Source organism: Girardinichthys multiradiatus, chromosome 19 (genome assembly GCF_021462225.1).
Source record: "Girardinichthys multiradiatus isolate DD_20200921_A chromosome 19, DD_fGirMul_XY1, whole genome shotgun sequence".
NCBI lineage: Eukaryota > Metazoa > Chordata > Actinopteri > Cyprinodontiformes > Goodeidae > Girardinichthys > Girardinichthys multiradiatus.
In genome coordinates this window covers 26,332,364-26,354,494 of record NC_061811.1, presented here as the reverse complement: position 1 = coordinate 26,354,494, position 22,131 = coordinate 26,332,364, and the positions used below count along the sequence as shown (strand labels likewise).

Here is a 22,131-nt window from a genome sequence, read left to right as displayed (position 1 = left end):
AAATTATTACTTTAAAAAAAAATTTTTTTTTACATAAAACATGTGTGTGAAATTTGTAAAAATGTCATTAATATAAATGTTCTAAAGGTTACTTTCCTGTTTTCCTCTTATTTTCTCAACCGTTTCCAGGATCGGCATCCTTTCTGCTCCATTACCGTAATGCACCTTTGTATGCGCGACGCTAATCTTTAAGAAAGAGCTGGTGTTGGCTGGCGAGACCGCGGTAGCAGGAGGAATAAACATAGTGGTCATAGTGGTCTGGGCTAAAGCCCCCAATATATCAAGACCCTAAAAACGCCCCTTAAGTACGCACCAACATTAAAGTGTGACAAAATTGAGTATGTGCGATGCCCCCCACCTCTAAAATGAAGCTGTGTAAATTACATCGAAAAGGAACAGAAAAAGTCAAGAGGTCACATGGTGATCTGAAAAACGTTTTAATTCCTCTCACCTCAATGTATCAAACTGCTGAAATGGAAATGTGGATAGTGTGTGGCAACTATTTTGACAATTTACACACAAACATTTTGTAACATCGCCCTCTAGGTAGGAATGATGTCCAAATACACAGCATTGTTTATAGATAATAGTATTTAGTGACCACCTTGTTCAACATAGATAATATGTTTTTCGATATTAATAAATCAGTTAACTGACTTAAACAAAATGGTTTTATTTGTTTCAGAAAACAAATAAAAATCTATTTTATTAATAATGCACTTTAAAATCGCTTAAAAAGGAAAACAAAACATATTGATAGTGTGATGTTTATCCTTGACTGAGGGATGTCATGTTATTGTCAGAATCTTTATTATTATTAAAATAATACTTCCTCCGTATTATTATTATAAAAATCAAGCACATCTCGTTACTTCCGTTGTTGCACTCTGAATTTAAAATTTTGGCGAGCGCTACGGAAGCCGGGAGTCCTCAGTTTGCTTCTGCGCAGTTCCGCTTCCTCTCCTCCAGGTTCCGCACCGGACTGAGGAAAAAAAAGCTCAGCTGGGAGCACCCGGTGAGACAGACACAAATGAGGAGTGGTGGGTCAGAAGACGGCTTTGTTTTATTTTAGCTTTGCTCTTGTTGGACTATTTTTTTTCTTCCAAATTCCAGTTTCACGACTGAGTTTTACTGAAACTCAAACTAGGGCGGGACTGGACGGAGATTTGGGCGTTTAGCCTAATTAAAGTTAATGTCTACTTCTCAGGCCGACTGGTTCAGGTAGGGGACGATTCCTCTAACTAGCTCCCTCTTGTCCCTGCGATACCGCAGACATATTATCTTTGTTTTATCACATGAAATGATCCTGTTCCGTAAAGACCCCTTTTTTCTAACTTCTAGGACGATAGGTGTGACATCACTAACTTTACTTGTAGACAACCGAGCCTTGTTCTAGTTAAACTAAATATAAAAGCTATTCATTTTTACCATGCCACCGGAGGTTGTGTTAAACCGACTTTTTCCAGATGCAGTCTTAGTTTTTGGACATTACCTAAATGAAGCTAACTAAACATGAGTCGCCCAGGTGAAAAACAGGGTAATGAGTTTAACACAATAGGATAATTGGACAATGTGACATTTGTAACAGTGACAGTGCAAGGAGGATGATGCAAGAAGTGCAGCAGGTGATACAATGTGACACTTAGACAATGTAATCATTTAATAATATATCATTTGTAACGATGGCACACTTTGACATTATCTATGGGAAGAAACTTGTGCCATCATAAACTGAATTTGAATTCCTCAGACTGAATCTGTATTTGTGTAATTTGAAATAAAATCCATTGGTTTGAAAATGAATTAAACTGAAACTGAATATAATGGTTTAAAACTGAATTTGTTTGCTTTGAAAATTGCTTTGCTTGTATTGAAAATTCTGTTTGAGTACTTTCACTTTCAGGTCTGAAATTCAGTTTTTGTGTCCCACATCCGGGTTCTTGAAGCCACAGAATAATCAAACACAGATTTACTGATTCATGGATGTCATTCACTATTGCTGTGTCCAAATTCAGGACTGCATCTTTTGAAGGACGCATTTGTAGGCCAATAACGTCCTGGATGAGGCGACGAATGCTTTCCAATCTCCAAGGTTCCAACAAATGCGTCCTTCTTTTCCCCAGATTTGAAGGATGGGTCCAGTGTATCCTCCGTGGCCCACCCTATCCCATGATTCATTGCGGGTCGAAGTAGATTGTTCAAACGGAAGTAGCAAAGGCCGGAGGAGAGAGAAAAGTTGTGAATAAAATTATATTGCGCATTCTGTGAAACAACTGAACTTTTACAATGTTTTTAGATGAGAATGTAGTTGTTTAAACCTAAAATATCTGATCAGTTTATGAAGATATCGCTTAATTGCACAAATGCGCCGATGTGTTCATCCGCTGCCCAGCAGCCGCTCGCCTCGCCAGCTGTCAGCTGACCGGGTGGTTGAGGTCCGCTAAACCCGAGAGAGCAGCTGACTCCCCGCACATCGTTTTCAAAATCCCGCTGGGTTTCCCCAATGGATGGAAGTTAAACAGATATAATTCAGTCAGATGAAATCTAATATTAATGTTTGGTTTATTTATAATTATTATTATTTTTATGCTCCGCAAATAAACTGATTTAAACTTTGTTCCTAAAGTTAATATGTTAGTGTTTAAGTTGTTGAAAGGTTTACAAATAAACAATTGTATTTTATCTAGTGTTAGATTTTTATATCTATGAACACAAAGAATATTTTCAACATTTTAAATGGCTGAATAATGAACAAGATCATAAAACAATAAAATTTTTAAACAAAACAGCATTATAAGCCATTAGCAATATGTAAAAGGGTAAATAAAAACCGTGTAGAAATTTACAGTAGAAACAGCGTTATTAACCTTCAGGCTCCATTTGTTCGGCTTCACAGCTCTGCGCTTCATGCTAACACGGTTGCTAGGCAACAGAAGAAACGCAAACCAACATAACACCGGCAGCACACTATGCTGATCTGGCATGTTGAGCTAATAGCTACAGGTAGCATAAGTGTTGCTGTTTGACCATCATTTGTTTACATGACTTCTTATAGATGCTCATTTGACTTGGTGATTGACGTCCGCTAAACTCATGTATGCTGCACTGCTCCAGCTCAACATGCCGTAAAGGAAGTTTAACCTGATGTGAAACGTAAATCGATGAATCTGTGTTTGATTAATATGTGGATAACCTCAAGGACCCGGATGTGTTACATAAAAAACTGAATTTTGGAACTGAAATTGAATTACAGACCTGAAAGTGAAAGTAGTCAAAATTAATTTTTGATACAACGACATACATTTTAAAAGCAAATGAATTCAGTTTCAAACCATAAAATTCAGTTTCATTTTATTGAAATTCATTTTCATACCAATGCATTTCATTTCAAATTACACAAATACAAATTCAGTCAGAGCAATTCAAATTCAGTTTCTGATGGCACGAGTTTCTTCCCATAATTATCACTCAATTGAAGGTCAAACCCGAATTAAACAGAATTAAAATCTGGTTTGTCTCAAACTATTATAATAAGAATAGGATATATACTGTAAGTTATTAATCTCACAATGACAGCAAAATAAAGAGATGCTCATTCATGGTTTGCTTCCAGTTATAAAATACTTCTCATCTTAAAAAGACCTCTGACCATTCAGGTGTGGCCTGCTGCCACACATCATGTCTAAAATCTCTACCTGTGATTTTTCTTTTTAGACTGAGCCCTAACCAATCACTTTCACAGCAGACTAATATATGTAAAGCTAATGTAAGCCAGTGTCCTTACATTAATACATGGTCCATATTCCCAGGTTGGCAGATTAATGATTTTGATCCATCAAAATGTTGGCAAAAGGGTGAGGCAGCTGTCTGAAGAACAGGATAAGGAATGCAGCTGCACTCTTAGTTTATGCTTTAGTTTTTACCAGAGCAGTGAAAAGCCTTGACAACGTTCACATGTACAATAAAACCTGTGTGTTTTAATATCTGGCCATGTGGATGAGCTTGTTTCTGTTCTGGTTAATTAGAAAGGGTGGATGTGGACAGTGTACCAGCTCCCTGACTCCTTCCAGGAAGTCCTCCTCCAAATATCCTTTTATAGAAGTCAAACACAAAAGGCTTGTTGTCCACTTCCTGTAAACAGCTTGGCGGCTGTTTTTGCTGCACTCTGGTTGGTCAGGCTGGATCCTGTGGTTTCCTTGGGTTCGGGGGAGTTCCAGGATGAGGAAATGGGCTTCCCTTGACGGCTGCTGGCCACGGGGAATAGAAAGTACTCTTGATGTACAGAGAGGGTGGAAAAATGGGGAACAGAAATTATGAAAGAGCAGAGGGATGTAACTGACTCGTTGGCACATTTTTGAAAAGAGCTTCTGTAAACCGACAACAAATGGGGAATGGAGGCAAAGGTTGCCTGCCAACCAAGAAATGAGAACATAGATGAAACAATTAAAAGCCTAGGAAGTTGAAATCCCAAAGTTTTAAAAACAGTAACATGAGTGGGGCTGAAATTTTAACTCAATTGACAAAAGTCCCACCACGGATGTCAGTTTGAAGTTTTATATTCAGTATCATCAGGCTTATGAATGTGTTATTATCTAAATACATTTCAATCAGTATGTTAATTATATCACCAAGTTAGTTATTATTGAGAATCATTGTTGGCCCTGCCAAAAAAGATTTTCTCCAATCTTTATCTTTTAAAAAATGGAAAAATATAAACACTATGAATTTTAGTTTGTTGGGTTCCAGCCTCATACAGTCATTATACTTCATGTAATACAGTCACATTTGTCCATTTTCTAACATTTATTAATGTGTATGTATTCACAATAAGGAGTCAAAGATTTAAAATATTTTATATTTATAGCAGCCTTAACCAAACAGTAGAAACAGTCCGCAGTAGCCAGCCGATTTTCATTTGGATTGACATTCTGGTCCGGTCTGGAATTGTCCACAAAATTCTGATCACTGCATCTCTAACCAGAACTTCTAACAATTTGGACCTCCACTGGTTTTCAGCAGCACTCTCATGAGTCCAAGTCACCAAGTTCTGAAGGGGATTTTCACAATGCTTTGGAAATGTCGACATTCAAAACATCTTCAGTTTCTGAAATAAGATAGATGCTATATTTATTAACTTACATGCCTAGTTCCAGGGATTGTTGGTAACTTTCCACAGTTAGGATGAAAAAACCAGCAAAAATTTATGAAATTTAAATACAATCTCTCAGTTTCTCTTATTTCTGTCCAAGATAGGTCAGCTGCACTCAGGATCAGGAAGTCTCTCAGTTCATCAAGGCCTCGTTTTTTAAAGGCCTTACTTGAAAGTTGAACTGGAGAGATATGTTTTTAGAACAGACAAGCAAATTTGCTAATTAACACTTGCAAAAATGATTAAATATTGCAGGAAGCTCATACTAATGCAGATTTTAACCAAACTACCATAAATAGAGGCAAAATAACAAAAAATAATGTAAAAAAAGGCTTTAGGAATGTATTAAAAATGGACAGTAGCAAGTCGAGATACACAATAAGTATGAAAATCATCTGAAAGAATGAATGCAAAAGACAAAGAAAATAACCATAAAGATGAGCTCATACTATGAAGTAAAAATGATCTGAGTTTTGTTTGTTGATAGCTGGTGACTGTTTGCAAAAATCTGTTTGAATCTGAAAGTAAATAGAGTTAAGCGTCGGTCCTATGTGAGACTGTACGCTGGATTGTTTGCTGCTAGTTTGTAAGAAATATGTCTAATTTTCAATAAAGCAAAGCTAATCATATTTTTAAAGTAATAAAAGTCAAACATAAATATACATTTTCAGTAAGCAACCTGTAAAGAACCGCTGCTGACATGAGGCAGTAGTGTTAAAGCAGGTATAAAACCACGCGCTGCCTCCGTCTGCCCCTGTCCGTCCTAATAAAGCTCCTGCTGCTCAACTCACCGAGCCTACCTGGAAGCTACATAAAAAAAATCTTCAGCTGCTCATAATGGAGCCTCTCTTGCCTGGAGGAATGTGTGTTTCAGGGTGTGAAGGAACAGAAATGCATGAGGCTACTGTGTGTATGTGTGTATTGGTAAGATGAACATTGAGCACACCCTGCCCCAAACAGCGCTGCAGCTATTGAATTCCTACTAAGAAATAACTTGTCCCAACCTGGCTGCCTGCACCCTACAATCATCTCGGGACATGCATGCTCGGCTTCTGAAAACTCACTTTAGGTCTCTTAACTGGGTATACTTTTGTCATGTCTGGGCAAGAATATGCTTGCCCCATCTAAGTAAGCTGAGGAATGAGGCAGCATGCAAAGACCTGCCCTGAGTGGGGAAAAAAAGAAAGAGTGGAACTGAGAGAGCCAAATAAGTAAACGAGTGCTGAAGAAAGAAGTACACACATTCAGTTGGGATACAACGCTTCATTCATAATTCACCAGATCTTCTGTGGGGTACAGAAGAGGCTGCAAACAGGTTAGTGCTTGACAGCTTAAGCCATGATTTTTAAAACCGGGGCTAACGGAGCGATTTTCTGCAAGAGTTTGAATTTTGTGGTGAGTTTAGATGATCTGCAATGGAAAGGACCTTTATAAGTATTGGACTGAGTCTTACTGAACAGGATAAAGACTAGGACTAGGAGTTCAGCCAACTGGCTGAGGAATTTGTCAAGGAAGAAAACAATATAATCCTGAACATGAGGTATTCTGTTTGAGTTATTGGCTGAAATTGTTCTCTTTCAACTGTTCAGCATCAACAAAACCTTCCTGTTGCACATGCTCTTTATTATTTTAAAGAAATTAGGCTATGTTGAGACAGTTACAGTGGTAAAGTCTGGTTTTGGAGGTAGCATCTAAAGTGGGTCAGGTGTGCAAAAAGCTGCAGAAGGAGGGTTTGTGTGTAAAGAAGGGTCATACCCAACCCAAGCCACGCTTGTCACTTTTGTTTCTCCGCTAACTCTGTCATTGGCGGTCAGACCCAGGAAGTGAGGAAACCTTTGTTTGCTTCCTGTTTCCTGTCTGTGATGTCACTCAGATTGCAGCTTGTAGCTAAGACTTGATCAAACTGCTTGCTCTGCAAGACTGGATGGGGTGCTTTTGAGGTTGATGGTTTTTTGTGTGAGTGTGCATGTGTACGGGTGTATGAGATGGTCTGCAATCTCAGTTTTTACCATATTAGGGTAGCAGATGGAAGTCAATAATCACTCCCACGGGACTTTTACTCACATACTGTTACTATGTGTGTGGTTTTATCTGCAATGACAAATCTAAAAGTGCTTGGAAAATCATTACTAAAATTTTAATTAGATATGACTCTGTTAGCTAAAGTTCCTTATGGTGTTTTAACTGCATATTTGACTGAATTACTACTCAAGCAAATGAACAAAAGCAAGAAACATCTCAACGTAAATTTTTTTAAAGGTTTCTTACATGGATAAAATGACTGTGGATCACCAATGGTCATAAAGAGCCACTTATGGTAAGGCTCCAACAGGGTGTGGGATGGCTAAGTGCTAGAGAGAGCTGTTCAGTTTAAAGATGGGATAAAAATCAGCCCCAATTATGGCTTCCAGTTTCTGGAGAGATACTTGGAGGAGGTCTGCACTGCACAAGCTTTAATAGTTTTCTAATACTGTCCCCCAGTACGCATCTACCCATTTTCTATTCCTGCCTCACTGCAACAGTCAGTTGGCAGTATGTGAAGTAAACTCTCAACAGGTCGCCACATCAGGACCCTACAAACACAGAGGGTGTATTCACACCTGACACTTTTGGTCCGCTTTAAATGGGCCAGAGTTTGTTTCCCCCCTTGGAAAGAACCTTTTTTGCAGGTGTGAATACACTCAAGCGAACCCTGGTCCGAACCGAACAACGGGCTGAGACTCTGGTGCAGTTGGCGTCTGGTGTGAATACGAACTGGCCCCAATCCGACCCTGCTACAGAGAACATACGTCTCTTTGGACTTAACAAGCCACCATAGCAGTGAAGGTTATGCTGAAATCTTACCTGAACTGCGCTGTGTTGCTTAGCAACAATGTTTCCTGCATGTTTTAGCTCGGTGCAGAGCACAGCGTCTCCTTACGGCTTGCAGCACGTATTCTCCAACGGGGTTGCAAAATTATAAGTAGAATGTTGCAAAATGTGTGTCGAAGCAGCTGCTCTTGACCCTCACTATGATTAATGCAGAAATATTCAGAACAGAGATGCTGCTTGCAGGACTTCCACAGTTGTTTTCCTCCATTTCCGGGTCTATGTTCTGTGGCGCCCCCGTCATTTCTGTCCCATTGGAGAAATGATCGTCTCCCACGTGGCTTTGTTTACAAGTCATAGTTCACTTCCAAAATGTACAATGTGAAAGCAAACCGCACCAAACGAAAAATATAAAGTCCACCTTATTTATTTATGTTCACCAAACAAGCGGACCAAAGGACTTTCCTGGTGCGAATACACCCAGAGACACACAGCCGTGCTTAGACACACTCACACCTAAACACAATCAAGATGGGCCAATTGGCCTAGCATGGATGTTTTTTGGGAGGAAGCCGGAGCACCTGGAGAAAGCCAATGTATGCACAGTGAAAACATGCCAACTCCACGCACGAGAACCTGAATCCAGCACCTTTTTGCTGCAAGTCTACAGTCCTAAAAACTGGTGCACTGATGGCTCAGTTGTTAGAGCGCACAGCATGAGCGGATGTATAGTCCTTGCCGTGGTTGTCCTGGGTTTGATTCCCAGCCTTTGTCCGTTTCTGCATGTCTTCCTCTTCTCTCACCACCCTCTTTCCTGTCTGATTACTCTACGATAAGGGCCACTAATGCCAAAAAAATCTAAACAAAAAAAACTAGTCCTAATAACTGATCCACTTCAGGAAAGTCCTTAAACATGAATGAACAATGCCCCAACACCTTCCTTACCTGACTTAAGTCCTAATGATTGCTTGAGGGTTTCTGGTAAACGTAATCTGAGAAGAAAGGCGACAGTGCAGCTCTTTTATCAGCAGCTGGGTGGTTGTGGTTGCTGTTTTTAAGTGAAAGCTGTGAAAGACCAGATATAGAAACTTCCAACACCTAGTAGTTGAAAAATTCAAGACGGTTTTAATGTCAACTATTCCTGACTTCAGTGTTTAAAATGAAAGTGGTGTGATAGCTAAAAGGGCCTGTCACTGTTAAAAATGTAACAGTGTTTGACTACTACTGCTACCTTTAGCTGTTTTTTATTTCAGATTTTTTAATTAGTCTATGGTTAGAAATCAAGAAATAAATGCTAATTTATATGGTATAATAGCAGCTATTGGAATAATTGTTGTGTTTCTGTTTTAATAAAAGTAATAAGATTATGCTATAGATTTTAGCTTCAAATTTGTGTGTAAAACTGTGATCATTTTAGTCAAAGTTATCATACTGTGTGAGTCTCGTGTTAGACCAAAGCTACAGTTGCAGAGGTAGATGCCTCGTATATTACATAAGGGTTCACACCACTTTTCTGTCTGCCACTCATCTGTACACGCTCTCTCTCTCTCTGTCTCTCTCAGATTGCCTTCTTTCCTTCCTCATTCATTTGTAACTTCGAACGATACTTGGCACACTGCTTTATCCCTTTAGCGTTGCCTTGTGCTTATACTTTGCTCCCTTCATTCAAGTTTTTACCTCCAACTTAAGCATGGATGGATTGGTTAAATCTCTGTAAGTTTTTATCTTTGCTTTCTATCTGTTTTAACGGATTTGCAGCTGTTTTTCTGTAGCAGCGTGGGCTGTCATGCAAGACTTGGCTTGGCATTGTGAAACACCCAAAAAAACAGGAAGCTGTGAGTTCAGGGGTTTTTTACGTTGAGAAAATCTGATTGTATCCTACATTTGTTGCTTCTCTTTCTGACTCTGCAGGTTGAACGTTGGTGTAGATGTGTGACAGTGGAGTGTGTGAGGACAAGCCCCCCGCCCCCCCTGTCAGGATGAGCAGCCAAGGAGGAGGAGCCAAGGATCCCCAGTCGGCCAATCACAGCTCTAGGCCACTGCCGTCTGCCCCAGAGGAAAGGAAGCCCAGGAACAAGATCATCTCCATATTTGCCTCTGAGAAAGGTGAGAGAGTTGGAGAAAACCCACATATTAGGCATATCTCCTTACATAACAGACTTTGTGTAACAGTTAGGAAAAAGGTAGAAGAGGGGATAAAGCATGACATTTGACATTATCCCTGCAGGGTTTAAGAAGAAGGACCGTGACAAGGACAGGCCTGAAATCTCCTCCCCATCAGACTTTGAACACACCATCCATGTTGGCTTTGATGCTGTCACCGGAGAATTTACTGTAAGTTTTTTAACACTCATTACAGCGCCATGCAAAAGTATTCATACTGCTGGACTTTGCAGATTTTGCTGTGTTACAACAAAAAACTTCAGTGTATTTTTTTAGGAAACCATACAATTGACCAAAACAAACTCTATGAAATGAAGAAAAAGGATGGTATGTGCATGAATGTGTTTATGCATGGAGCTCATGTTTCTCCAAACTTTGAACTGAGCAATGCTACTTGATCAAATTGAAGTGACCAAAGCTTACGTTGACACCATTTAACAGTGCTTTATACTCGGGATCAACAAAAGATTTAGTCTGAGATTTTCCCTCAAGGCGAGTGCTGAGTGTCTGTGTGTGTGTGTCTTTAGGCGTTAGAGAGAAAGCTTAGCTATAGCGCATTTGGCAGTTTGTCTTTGTGAGAAGCCACATTGGTCAAAGGGGCTATCTGTCTCCTGCCGCCGCCTTCGGTTTTGCTTTATACTTAAAGGAATATAAGTGTTGCATGCATTGGTTTTAACACCTCTTTACTCTGATACCCTTACATAAAATCCACATCTACTAACTGCTTTCAGATGCCACCTGAAATTGAATCTTACTTATTGGGTAATACGGATGTAACAGTATATAAATTTGGTGTTATGATCGTTTCATACAAACCAACCATTAGTCGAGAGCTTGACAAATCTGACCTTTATTGAAGAGTAGATATAAAGAACGCCGTTGTTGAAAGAAAGTACTAAAAAGTGGCGTTTAAAGTTTGCCACAAACCATGGTCAGATGAGAGCGAAATCACACTTTTTGGCCTACATACTGAAATACCATGTGCGGCAGAAAGCTAAGAGACCATCACCCTGAATGCACCATCTCCATGGTGACACAAGGCGGTGCCCGCACCATTCTGTGGGGATGCTTTTCATCGACAAGATGCTGTTCCATCTCGTTGATGGACAACATCCAACAGGGACAGGAAAGACAACTAAAGCAAGGCGGTGTATATTGCATGCTTATTGTTAAATCTGGATTTTGCTCCTTTATTTAAAAACTAATGGGGAACGCTACATATTTTACAAATATTGCCATTTGTTATCTGGAAAAACCATTCAGTTAGCATTGCTTTGCACAAAGCCTGGAAATTGTGCAGAATCCTGATTAATCCTGAGACGCAATATAAACAGAAGAATCTATGTTGCTTGGTTTTAAAATAAGGACATGTAAACCACCAAGCATTCTGAACTAGCAGCTACAGGACCTGTATTATTAGTTAGCATAGATGCTTATTGTAGCATATCTGTTTACTTAAAGATGAAGAAAAAGATGATCATTGATTTGAATGGCTAAAATCCTTTTTGTGATAGAAAGTAATCCTTTTACTAAATAATTTAATCAAGTATGTAATGTACAAACTCGTCTCCGAACACTTCCACATTGCCTAACTCTGACTTATGTTACCTAGGAGACACTACAATGATGTGAAAACCTTGTCTGTAATCCATTTGTTGATGCTACAACAAAAGCTGTAAAGTAGGAACTGTTTGGTTTATTGTTCTGTGGCATATTTTAGATCTCACTGTGAGATTGTCAGTATTAAATCTCATTGAAATGCACAAGTTCTCCTTTAGTGTTAACTATGACTGCCAACCAAGTATGCAATGGTGTCTTTGTCATGCATGCTTAACTTCACATTTTATTCACACTACTTCTGATTATTAGGTTTAGCTTTCTGAATTAGTCCTTATTTTTTTGATTTAGTTCACATGATTAATTAGTAAAGTTTGACCTCCTCTTGTCCTTTTTTCTCAAAATGCTGACACATAAGCAAGAAAATGTTTGATGTTAATGTTAGTTTTCAGTGATTTGAAGTCGTTACCAAACTGTTTCCCCCCAAAACAGCCAGTCTTTTAAAAACACCTCGGTGTGTTTCAGATTGTCATGCAAGTCTTTCCTCAGCAGAGGACAAGAAACTGTAGCTGTAGTCGTGCCTGAAAGCCTTATGCACTTATAAATTTGTGTCAGATTTACATGGACTTCTTTTTTTAAGAAATTTGTATTTTGTTGTATTATATTATGTATCATATTATTAAATGAAACTAAGTAAAACTTTTTTTTTTCATGACAAAATGGGAAAGACTACAGAAAATGCCATTTAACTAAGGCAGATTTGTGTTGGTTTTTGTGTTGGATTTAAGAAACTAGCTAACTCTAAACCTGTCTATATCTACAGCGGGGATTGGCTGGTATGAGATTCTCATGGTTTATGTCGAAATACACAATCTAAAAAGAAAAATGTGTAACATTATATATTTAAAACAGAAAAGCATCAATTATTACTACTGTTGTTAAAATGATGAAACATATTGATTAATGCACTAAATATAAGGTTATATTAGCATTTTTTAAAAGTGCGTTGAGACAATATTTGTTGTGAATTGGAGCTTTATAAGTAAACAGAACTGAAACTGAATTGAATATTTATATTATTTAGATTATGTAGAGCTGCCAGCTCACCAACGGTATGTTGGAAGTTTTTACTTCAAAGAGAAGCTATTATAACACAAATGTTAAAATTCAGATTTTAAAATGTTACCAACTTTAATGGTTTGCATGTGTAAGAGGAGCTGGAGAACTTCATCTCATTCTGATAAGTTTACAGTGAGAGTCCAATGAAGATTCTGTTAGAATTTTATTCTTTATTCTAAACCTGAAAACTGAAAGTTAAATCGGCATCATAAAGCATGTTGTCGTGTAACTGACCATGATTCTGGGTTGTGTTAATTCTGTGTTATTGTTTGTTTTCCTCTTTAAAGTGCAGATACAGATCAGTAAATGCTTTGCCTGCATCTTTGTTTATCCAGGGAATGCCGGAGCAGTGGGCCCGGCTTCTTCAGACCTCCAACATCAGTGAATCGGAACAGAAAAAGAATCCTCAGGCCGTCCTCGATATTCTCAAGTTCTACGACTCCACCAGTGGGAAACAGAAATATCTTAGTGTTTCTGCTTCAGGTCAGTTCTCCGTCCTTGTAGTAAATAACTTAAAAAATAGCTTTGTAACTGTGCTTTAAACTTCTTTTTTCTTCTTTTTTCTCCTTTAGACAAAGATTCACAGTTGGTGAGAAGCTTCATTCTTTATTTATACAGAGTAATTCATTTTCTCTAACTTAATTCCTGGGCATCATTTTGTTTTCTTTGTCCGTTTTTGTTGTTGCAGCCAGGCAAGAAAGTTTTGGCTACCTCTCCATTAGCCCGAGATGGCGAAGATGAGGATGACGATGATACACCACCTCCAGTTGTGGCACCACGGCCAGAGCACACAAAATCTGTGAGTTAGTTATCGGTAGATGATGCTACTTTTATGGTTAGTTACCTAAAATAACTACCAATGTTTTCCCTTTTTTTAAAAAGATGTACACAAGGTCGGTTATTGACCCCATCCCGGCCCCAGAGCCAGACGGTCCCAAGGCAGCTGACCGAAAGAAACCACAGGGAGGCAAAATGACTGATGAAGAAATTATGGAGAAGCTAAGTAAGTTTTAACGCATGCACATATTTAAAGTCAGACATCAAACAAAAAGCTAGACAAAGCTACATTTGTCTTGGCCGCCTTTTATGTCTACCTAATAATATATTTTTCTTTGTGATGTTCAGGAACTATTGTCAGTGTTGGAGACCCTAAAAAGAAATATACTCGCTACGAAAAAATCGGCCAGGGGTGAGTCAGGATTCAAGCTGAATAAAGGAAAAGAAAATGTCAAAACTTTGAAAAAAATACATGTACCAAAGGGGAAGTTGTGCACAGTTTAATGATGCATTTGAACTGTTCTTATTCCAGGATATAAAGATTATATATCCATACACTTTGAACCAGAATTTGGGATAATTAGGTGGGCATTTAATTTTATTTATTTATTTAAACCACATGACGCCTATACATACAGGCTCAAATACTCCTACCTCCCCGCTACTATTTGTTTGACAGTCCCTTCATTTTTTTTAGAAATCAGTATGTGAGTTTATTTAAATTGGATGGTTTCCTAGTTTGGACCCAACTTTAAAGCACAGTCCACACATCTTCAGTTGGGTGAGGGTCTGCTCAGTAAACCTTTAAAATCCAGTTCTGATGCATGTTTGGGATCATTATCCTTTTGAAACCAGATAGTGTTCAGGTTTCAACAATCCAACCCAAACGGTCTCCTTGGGATGAATAAAATACTTAGGATGTGCTGGAACAACACAAGAACCACCACGACTCAAGCCTGACATGAACTGGAGACTGTGACTAAAGCAGACTGAGAATGTGCCTAGTAAGGAAGATCCCCTGCTCTGAAATGGACACCATCAAGTCTAACTGAAGTTTGTATTTGGTCACAATGACAAGAAGTGTGTTTGGAGACACGCAAGTCAGGCTTTCAACCTTAAAAACACTGTAATGACAAGCATGGTGGTGGCAGCATCATGCTGTGTGGTTTTTCACTACTTGTGGTATTACAGATTTGCACATACTCAATGAAACGAGAAGGACAAAGGACTAGCTCCATATTTTTTTTACTTAATCTTGAATTAACAGCTAGATGGTTGAAACTTGAACAGAAGAGGGTGTTCCAACAGGACAAAATGGAAATGAACCTGGGTCTGTGCCAGGAAGCTAAGCAATTTAGCTCAACTCCAAACATACTGCCAGAATCATACCAGAAGCTTGTTGATGGCCACAGAAAGTGTGTGGTCTTTCTGCAGCTGGCCAAGGTACATTAATCCCAGTATAACTGAGGGTGTATGTATTTATTTAGCCGGAAATACATTTTTGAGGCAACTTGATTAAAATAAATCCACCATAAATTTAAACCAATTCTTATTAAAAAGAATCACTGAAGTTGGATAATCTCCCTTAAAATATACCTCAAATAAATCATTAAAGGGCTGAAAAATGACATCGGTGCCCATGATGAGGGCGTGTTAACCCCTAACTGAAACTATACATGCCAAAGGAGAACAAAACCACTGAAGACTTTTGATTTACGTTCAAATTTCTTTTTCTTTCAGGGCCTCTGGAACAGTTTACACAGCCATAGATGTTGCCACAGGACAAGAGGTAAGCTTGCCTTGTGTCTGCTCCAACAAAGACTTTCTTCATTTTGTGCTCCGCTTCCGTCTCTTCATTTGACGTTTTAATGTGCAAATCAGTAAAAGTGTTGAGGACGCTGCTGTGAATTTAAGTTACGTCATTGTGTGGTCTTAAATGAGAGCAGAATTTGATTTCTAGTCTACTAGCATTTACGAAATGCTGGGATTTACAGGTGGCCATCAAACAGATCAACCTGCAGAAGCAGCCAAAGAAAGAGCTGATCATCAATGAAATCCTGGTCATGAAAGAGCTAAAGAACCCCAACATTGTCAACTTCGTAGACAGGTAACACTTGCTATACATACAGTAGAGATAAACATAGGGGGCACAGTTCAAAGCACCAAACTTTGCTTGAATTGTGTGTGTAGTTTCCTGGTTGGGGATGAGCTTTTTGTGGTGATGGAGTACTTGGCTGGCGGCTCTCTTACCGATGTTGTGACGGAGACGTGCATGGATGAGGCTCAGATAGCTGCCGTCTGCAGAGAGGTAAAACTCATCTCACACAGATAAGAGAACCTGTATAAAACGTGTTTATAGTTTAGCTGCTCTGCAAAAGGATTACTACCCAATTGTTTTATGCTACAAACACAAACTTCATTGAGAGTTTTTGTGATTCATTGTTTTTAATTTGTTGTGTGAATACCAACCTGAAAAGTGTGGTGTCGATCTGTATTTAGCCTCCTTTACTCTGATCGTCTACAATAATCAGTTACTACCGATTACCCTCAGACGTATCATTAACCTTAAGCCAAATGGCTCTGGTCAGATGAGAGTAACACAATTTTCTTTTGGCCTACCTGCAAAATGCTGGGTGTGGCCGACACAAACACCGGCTGAGTACTCCAGGCCGACAGTTCAAACATGGTGAAAGTGGCCTCATGCTGTAGGGACAAGGAAGCTGGTTCATGCTGATGCATGGTAATCCTGGTAATAAACTTGTTAGAGGCTGCAAAACATTTGAGACTTGGGTGAAGGTTCACCTTACAGCAGGTCAAGGGCCATAAACATAAAGCCGGAGCTACAAGAGAAAGGTTTAGATCGGTTTTTTTCATGTGTTAGGCCAGTCAAAATCTTGGTCTAAATGCAACTGAGAATATGTGGTAAGAACTCAATATTGATGTTTGCAGACACCATCCATTCCATATGGATGAGTTTAGCCATTTGTTTTTTTTAAATCTATGTACAAAGTTGTAAGAAACGTACCCCAAACATCTTGCAGTTGTAATAGCCAAAGGTGGTTCTACAGCTTTGGCTAAGCCGGGCGGTGAATACAAATGCTAACCACTCTTTTTAGGATTTTATTTGAACATTTTTTTTTTCTTTCAGTTCACAATATCCACTACCCTGTGTTGGTCTCTTACATATAATTCCCAAAAATACACTGAACCTTGTTTTTGTAACATGGCTAAATGTACAGACGTTCATGGGTTGTTAATACTTTAAAAAGGTTCTACATCTGTAAGTGTTGTATTTGTGTTGACTTGATGTATTTCTTCACACTATGTGTTTAGGTCATTCAGGCTTTGGAGTTTCTTCATGCCAACCAGGTCATCCACAGAGACATCAAGAGTGACAATGTACTTCTAGGGATGGATGGATCAGTCAAACTCAGTAAGGAAGGATCTATTCATCATCAACAGACTTAAAAGCCCATTTATGTTGAGTACATTCAGGCATCCCTGTCATATTTCTAGATACTTCTACCCACTCGTTCTGTTTTTGCAGCCGACTTCGGCTTTTGTGCCCAGATCACCCCTGAGCAGAGCAAACGCAGCACCATGGTGGGAACTCCGTACTGGATGGCTCCAGAGGTGGTGACGAGGAAGGCTTATGGACCCAAAGTGGACATTTGGTCTCTGGGGATCATGGCCATAGAAATGGTGGAGGGAGAGCCTCCGTATCTCAATGAGAATCCTCTCAGGGTGGGTGTGTCCCAGCAGGACGAATAACCAGTCAATTGTGCACGCTTAAACAGAGTCATATTTGAATTTGGAGTTGGTCCTTCATCTTTCTAGTTCCACCCTGTATGTGCAAATCAATAGAAATACTGGCACTGAAAAGCCCCACAGCATGTTACTGCCACTACCATACTAAACAGTCAATACAGTATTTTTAGGTTTGAATGCCTCACTTTGACTCTTCCAAACGCAGTCCAAATATACTAAAATATACTAAAATTGTTGATTGTCGTGCCTTAAATTATATTGTTTGTAGTTAATGGACACAAATCATCAATGCTTGTAGTTTTCTCTTGTTTTATTTCTTTTAATTAGAGAAATTTGTCCACATCTGCTGGATGTTGATCTTAGACCTTTTCTCTTGCGCCATCATGTGGTCGACAGTTGAATACCCGAGTTAAAGGGCTTAACATTTAATAAAGCCACAAAGCTTCCAGCACAGACATTATCATTCCTGTTAAAAAACTGGATCAGAAATCAGAAATAAAATAAATCATAAATAAATAAATATAAACAAAACTAAAAAATCCAACATGAAAATATGACAATATAAAGTATTTTATTGTTTTCTGTTAAATAATCAGATATGATTTTTTTGAATACACTGTTAAAAATACGATATAACAAGATTTTCTAACTGCTCCATTCTCTGATTTCCAGGCGTTGTATTTAATTGCCACCAACGGCACTCCTGAGCTGCAGAGTCCAGAGAAGTTATCTCCCGTCTTCAGGTCCTTCCTGTCCCGCTGTCTGGAGATGGATGTGGAGAAACGAGGCTCTGGCAAAGACCTCCTGCAGGTACAACAAAAGCTATTTATTTTAGTCCTCTATAATGTTTGCCAAAGTTTAATACTACCTTTATTGTGCCTCTGGTTTCAACCATGTAGGAGAATCTATTCTTATGTGTTTAAGCCTCATTCTAGAAAAAGGTGTGTGGTTTTGTCCAGCCTTGGATACTACAAGAACTTGGTGAATTGAAATAGGCCTCGTTTGCTTTGTCCAAAGGTGTGATATCTGTCAGGATGTTTGTTGCAGCCTGTTAGAGTTTTTATATTTAACAAGTTGCTGAAAACTCTCTTACTGAGTGGCAGAAAATGATATATGGTCAGTTAATATAAGTCCTAAGTGTATAATGTGCATTTTCCTGCAAGTATTACCTTATGTTGGGATTATGATTACTTATTCATTAATATTTATCAAGAATTATAATTACAAATCATAATTTGAGAAAATTTATTTCTTGATCAAAAATCTTCATTTATGAATCGAAACCAGAGATGTCCTCTGGTGTTGTAATTGTGGCTCAAAGCCCTTGATAATTACAATTATTAAATTCTCAGTAATAGTTGATAGCTATTATTAGATGTTACTGTTTAATCAACTGTTTCTGCTGAAACGTGGGAAACTTTATTTTGACTGACAAAACACTCTTGCACAAAATAAACACAAATGCCTTCTCTTTATCTACATGAATATTTATTAAATCAACAGTCCTGATACAACTCGCTCTTCCGATTCAATAATCTTCACCTAATCAAACATGCAAAGTCCTACTAAAAAGGGTAAAATATCTAACTAAACAAAATAAAGAACAGCATTAAGTGTGTATGAGATCAAACCAGCAGTTATGGCAAGATACAAAAGGAATATGGTTGAACGAAGCTCGGGGAGGCCTCTCCCAAAGTGTAGCTTAGTTACTGTAAGTCATAAAACATCCTCCACCGCTGGAGTACGCGCAAACAAAGGGTTGTAAAACTTTTGGCGCGAACTAATAAACATGAAGTTGAAGAGAAAGAAAATGGGTGATTTTCACCATGAAGTTATTATAACAGTCCAACTTTAAAATGTACCCTGAGCTTGCTCTCAGGTGTTAAAACAACACAGAAAAACACACACAGCTTGAAAAGCACAGTGGCTTTCAGATATCCACACCAATCAAAGTTTTAATAAAATGTTGCATGCACATACAATTTAGAACACATTGGACTATAAGTGGCAATTCTAAATCGCCTAAAACCCTACTCTATCCTGCCCAAGCTATTTCTAATAAAGAAATAAAAAAACCGGATTTTACTTGGTGATGTCTCCTCTGGATCAGAGAGGCAGAGAAAGGAGGGGGGTAGAGTTTCCACGTGTCCGTGGAGAACTCAGAGTAGAACGATTCCGTTTTACTTCTGGCTTCCTTGGCAGAAAAGCAGTATCATGGACCGTCATCAGTCGACTGGAACAAAAACAAGGGTGGCGATTTCGTCTCCTTGAAACCTCCCTGTTTTTTTTTTGGTTACGTGTTAAATCCATGTCTTTGATCGACAAAGTGAAATTTCTGGTCTTCTTATCCCAGAAACTTCTTTCATGAATTTCTTCTCGTTGGCCATAAAGCCCAACATTGGTAAAGCAGACCTTGTTTTCCATCTTATTCAGATTAAAGATAGCTGGATAAAGTCACTGGACTGTTAAATCTGCTGTTTTTGTTGTTGTAATTTGCAGTTACAGTAATGAGTTCGTCTAGCCTGTAAGTCAGTCTATCCATGATGTTTGATTCAGGACTCAGTCTCTGTTTGTTGTTTATGTTGTAGAGAGAAAATGTCTCTGCACTATACACCTTTTTTCACTTAAAATCGCTCCATCTGGGTGGTTTTACATCATTGTTGATGTTCTTATCTGTTCTTTTGTCCTGCAGTTCAATTAATCTTTAACCCCCCTTGATAATGTTGAAATTTATTTGGTACATGCGGTTTTCAGAAGTAGTGATCAATCCAGGAGGACGTCTTTAATGTGCGTTTAGTCGGAACCTATACATATAGAAATTACTATTGCATTTAGTAGAAGAAAACCATCGAAGCTTGAAAAATGTACAGTTTGAGCACATTGTATGAAACTAAGTTAATTTCTTGCATATTTCCTGTGTTTCTCTATAGCATCCATTCCTGAAGCAGGCGAAACCTCTGTCCAGTCTCACCCCTCTCATCCTGGCAGCCAAGGAGGCAATGAAGAGCAATCGTTAACAACTCAACCCACCTCCCTCACCCTTTGTGTTCAAAGACTTAAAGAAACCAACTTAGACTATCTGATGATAAGAAGTCCACCAGTGTTTCTGTTTTTCTAGTTGTCTCAAAATGCTGCTCTATGTTTCCTTGTTTTTCTGGACTCTCATTATACATTTGTGCCTTGAACCCAAAGGGAGTTCCTTGTTAGTTGCCTGTGCAGTTTGTGTTTCTTGAAACATACCCGAAATGCAAAATCAGTTTCATTTGAGGATGTTTGCCCAAAATTAATTTCATTCTACAACTGGAGAGCTACTAAAACCCACTTATTACAGCAGCACAACTTTAATCCTAGACAGCGTTTATTGGGAAACTGTTGCTGTAAGGAAAAGAAACCCAGAAAACGTCATTTAGAATTATGGTTTTTGAACTCTGCAATTAGTTTCAGTGGTGGTCTATGGTTACATGTGGGCTTTATGGTCCAGGAGATCTGAATGGTGCATGAAACTTAAAATCTATGCTGTGCTGATGTCCAGAATGGGACAGTGTTCTCTTTGTACATTGGAAAAACCACATCAGTGTCCTCTTTGTAACCCTCAATATCAATAAAACTGAATAATTACAGTTAATGAATGGAAAATTTGAAACAGAAAATATAAAAATGCAGTTTTTAAATTACTTTCTATTTTTCAGACTATTTTTCTGATATGTCACAATGCTCAGTTTCTTATCTCAAACATTTTTTGGGCACAGTTTCCATTAGTTTTTTGTGGGCACAATCTATGCAAGCTCATCTGAATGCAGGTTACTTCATAAAAAGGTTGGTTTATTGCACAAAGCCTTAGACCCAAATGTTTTTCTTAGTATGATTGTTCCTCTGCATGAACTGTTCTTCTTCCACGAAGTATTTTCCTTGCTGTTCATCTCTTTATCGTTGTACAACAAAAATACCACCTGTAGTATGTTAAATGTTACACTGGACGAGTTTTCTGTTTTACCTTGTTTGTATATGATGTAATGTCTTGTATTTTTAACAACTGATAATATATAAATATATATTGTTACTTTGTCGTTGTAACTAACAGCAGGAGGCATTTTTTAAATTTGTGTTCAGGATATTTTAGTGTTCTGGTTCACTGTCAGTCCCCTAGATTTGTGGAGTTATAGACTCCAAACCAAGTAATGCCTTAATAATCCAGCCACACATTAATTAAAATGGAACACAGAAAATTAGCTTAGAAAATGTATCTACATGTCCCTTTTATTTGGTGTGTGTGTGGCAGTAAAACACTCCTATATGGTACCTGACAGGTTAGTACACATACATTTGTTGCTTAAACCAGAACAAATAATCCAATGATGTTTATTATATAATGACGTAAAAGTGTGAAATGAAAGTTTTTTTTGTCAGCCATAAAATAAGCAGCTGTTGTCCCTTAATAAAATCCAAAGAGTTGATAAAATATTAATAAACTTGGAGCTGAAGGGATTTGTTTCTCACTGATGCTACTGATTACACTCAGGACTGGACTTTATAAACAAAGACACGTGAAGTCTTTATATATATGTTGAAATAGAAACAGCATGATCATATGATCATATTATCAGTGCAAATTCAACTAAAAGAGACAGAGTTATGTAGGGAGCTGTAAAACCAGTGAAAATGCCAAAAAGCAGTAGATCTAGTCAGGAATGTTTGGAGGAAGAGATGAAGAGTGGTCTGCAGAGATATCTGATTTTGAGTCGGGACATTAGGAAGGGGAAATCCTGCAAATAAAAATGTCCTCCGCATAA

General features: G+C 38.4%; 1 protein-coding gene across 5 annotated transcripts; it reads left to right on the top strand.

Annotated features, from left to right (window-relative positions):
* The first annotated feature begins 995 nt into the window (after positions 1 to 995).
* LOC124855774 (serine/threonine-protein kinase PAK 2-like) lies at positions 996 to 21,826 on the top strand. 5 transcript variants are annotated; one of them, XM_047345851.1, is made up of 16 exons: positions 1,022 to 1,221; positions 3,810 to 3,884; positions 9,869 to 10,063; positions 10,185 to 10,291; positions 13,132 to 13,279; positions 13,369 to 13,385; positions 13,485 to 13,595; positions 13,679 to 13,799; positions 13,922 to 13,985; positions 15,314 to 15,362; positions 15,568 to 15,680; positions 15,764 to 15,881; positions 16,907 to 17,006; positions 17,121 to 17,317; positions 18,014 to 18,151; positions 20,272 to 21,826. In XM_047345851.1, exons 3-16 carry the CDS (start codon positions 9,886 to 9,888, stop codon positions 20,356 to 20,358), a joined length of 1,548 nt encoding a protein of 515 aa, XP_047201807.1. In that variant the 5' UTR covers positions 1,022 to 1,221; positions 3,810 to 3,884; positions 9,869 to 9,885; the 3' UTR covers positions 20,359 to 21,826. The 5 variants fall into 5 exon arrangements, with proteins under 5 accessions (XP_047201808.1, XP_047201807.1, XP_047201804.1 ...); XM_047345852.1 differs by lacking the exons at positions 1,022 to 1,221; positions 3,810 to 3,884 and adding an exon at positions 996 to 1,015; XM_047345848.1 differs by lacking the exon at positions 3,810 to 3,884.
* Positions 21,827 to 22,131: the final 305 nt, after the last annotated feature.

What these genes read in the sequence shown, in the direction of transcription:
- LOC124855774 (XM_047345852.1), top strand. Translation starts at nt 9,886, where the DNA reads ATGTGTGACAGTGGAGTGTGTGAGGACAAGCCCCCCGCCCCCCCTGTC. An exon ending in CTGTCACCGGAGAATTTACT is followed by an intron (nt 10,292 to 13,131) that starts GTAAGTTTTTTA and finishes TTGTTTATCCAG; the next exon opens with GGAATGCCGGAGCAGTGGGC. An exon ending in TCAATGAGAATCCTCTCAGG is followed by an intron (nt 17,318 to 18,013) that starts GTGGGTGTGTCC and finishes TCTGATTTCCAG; the next exon opens with GCGTTGTATTTAATTGCCAC.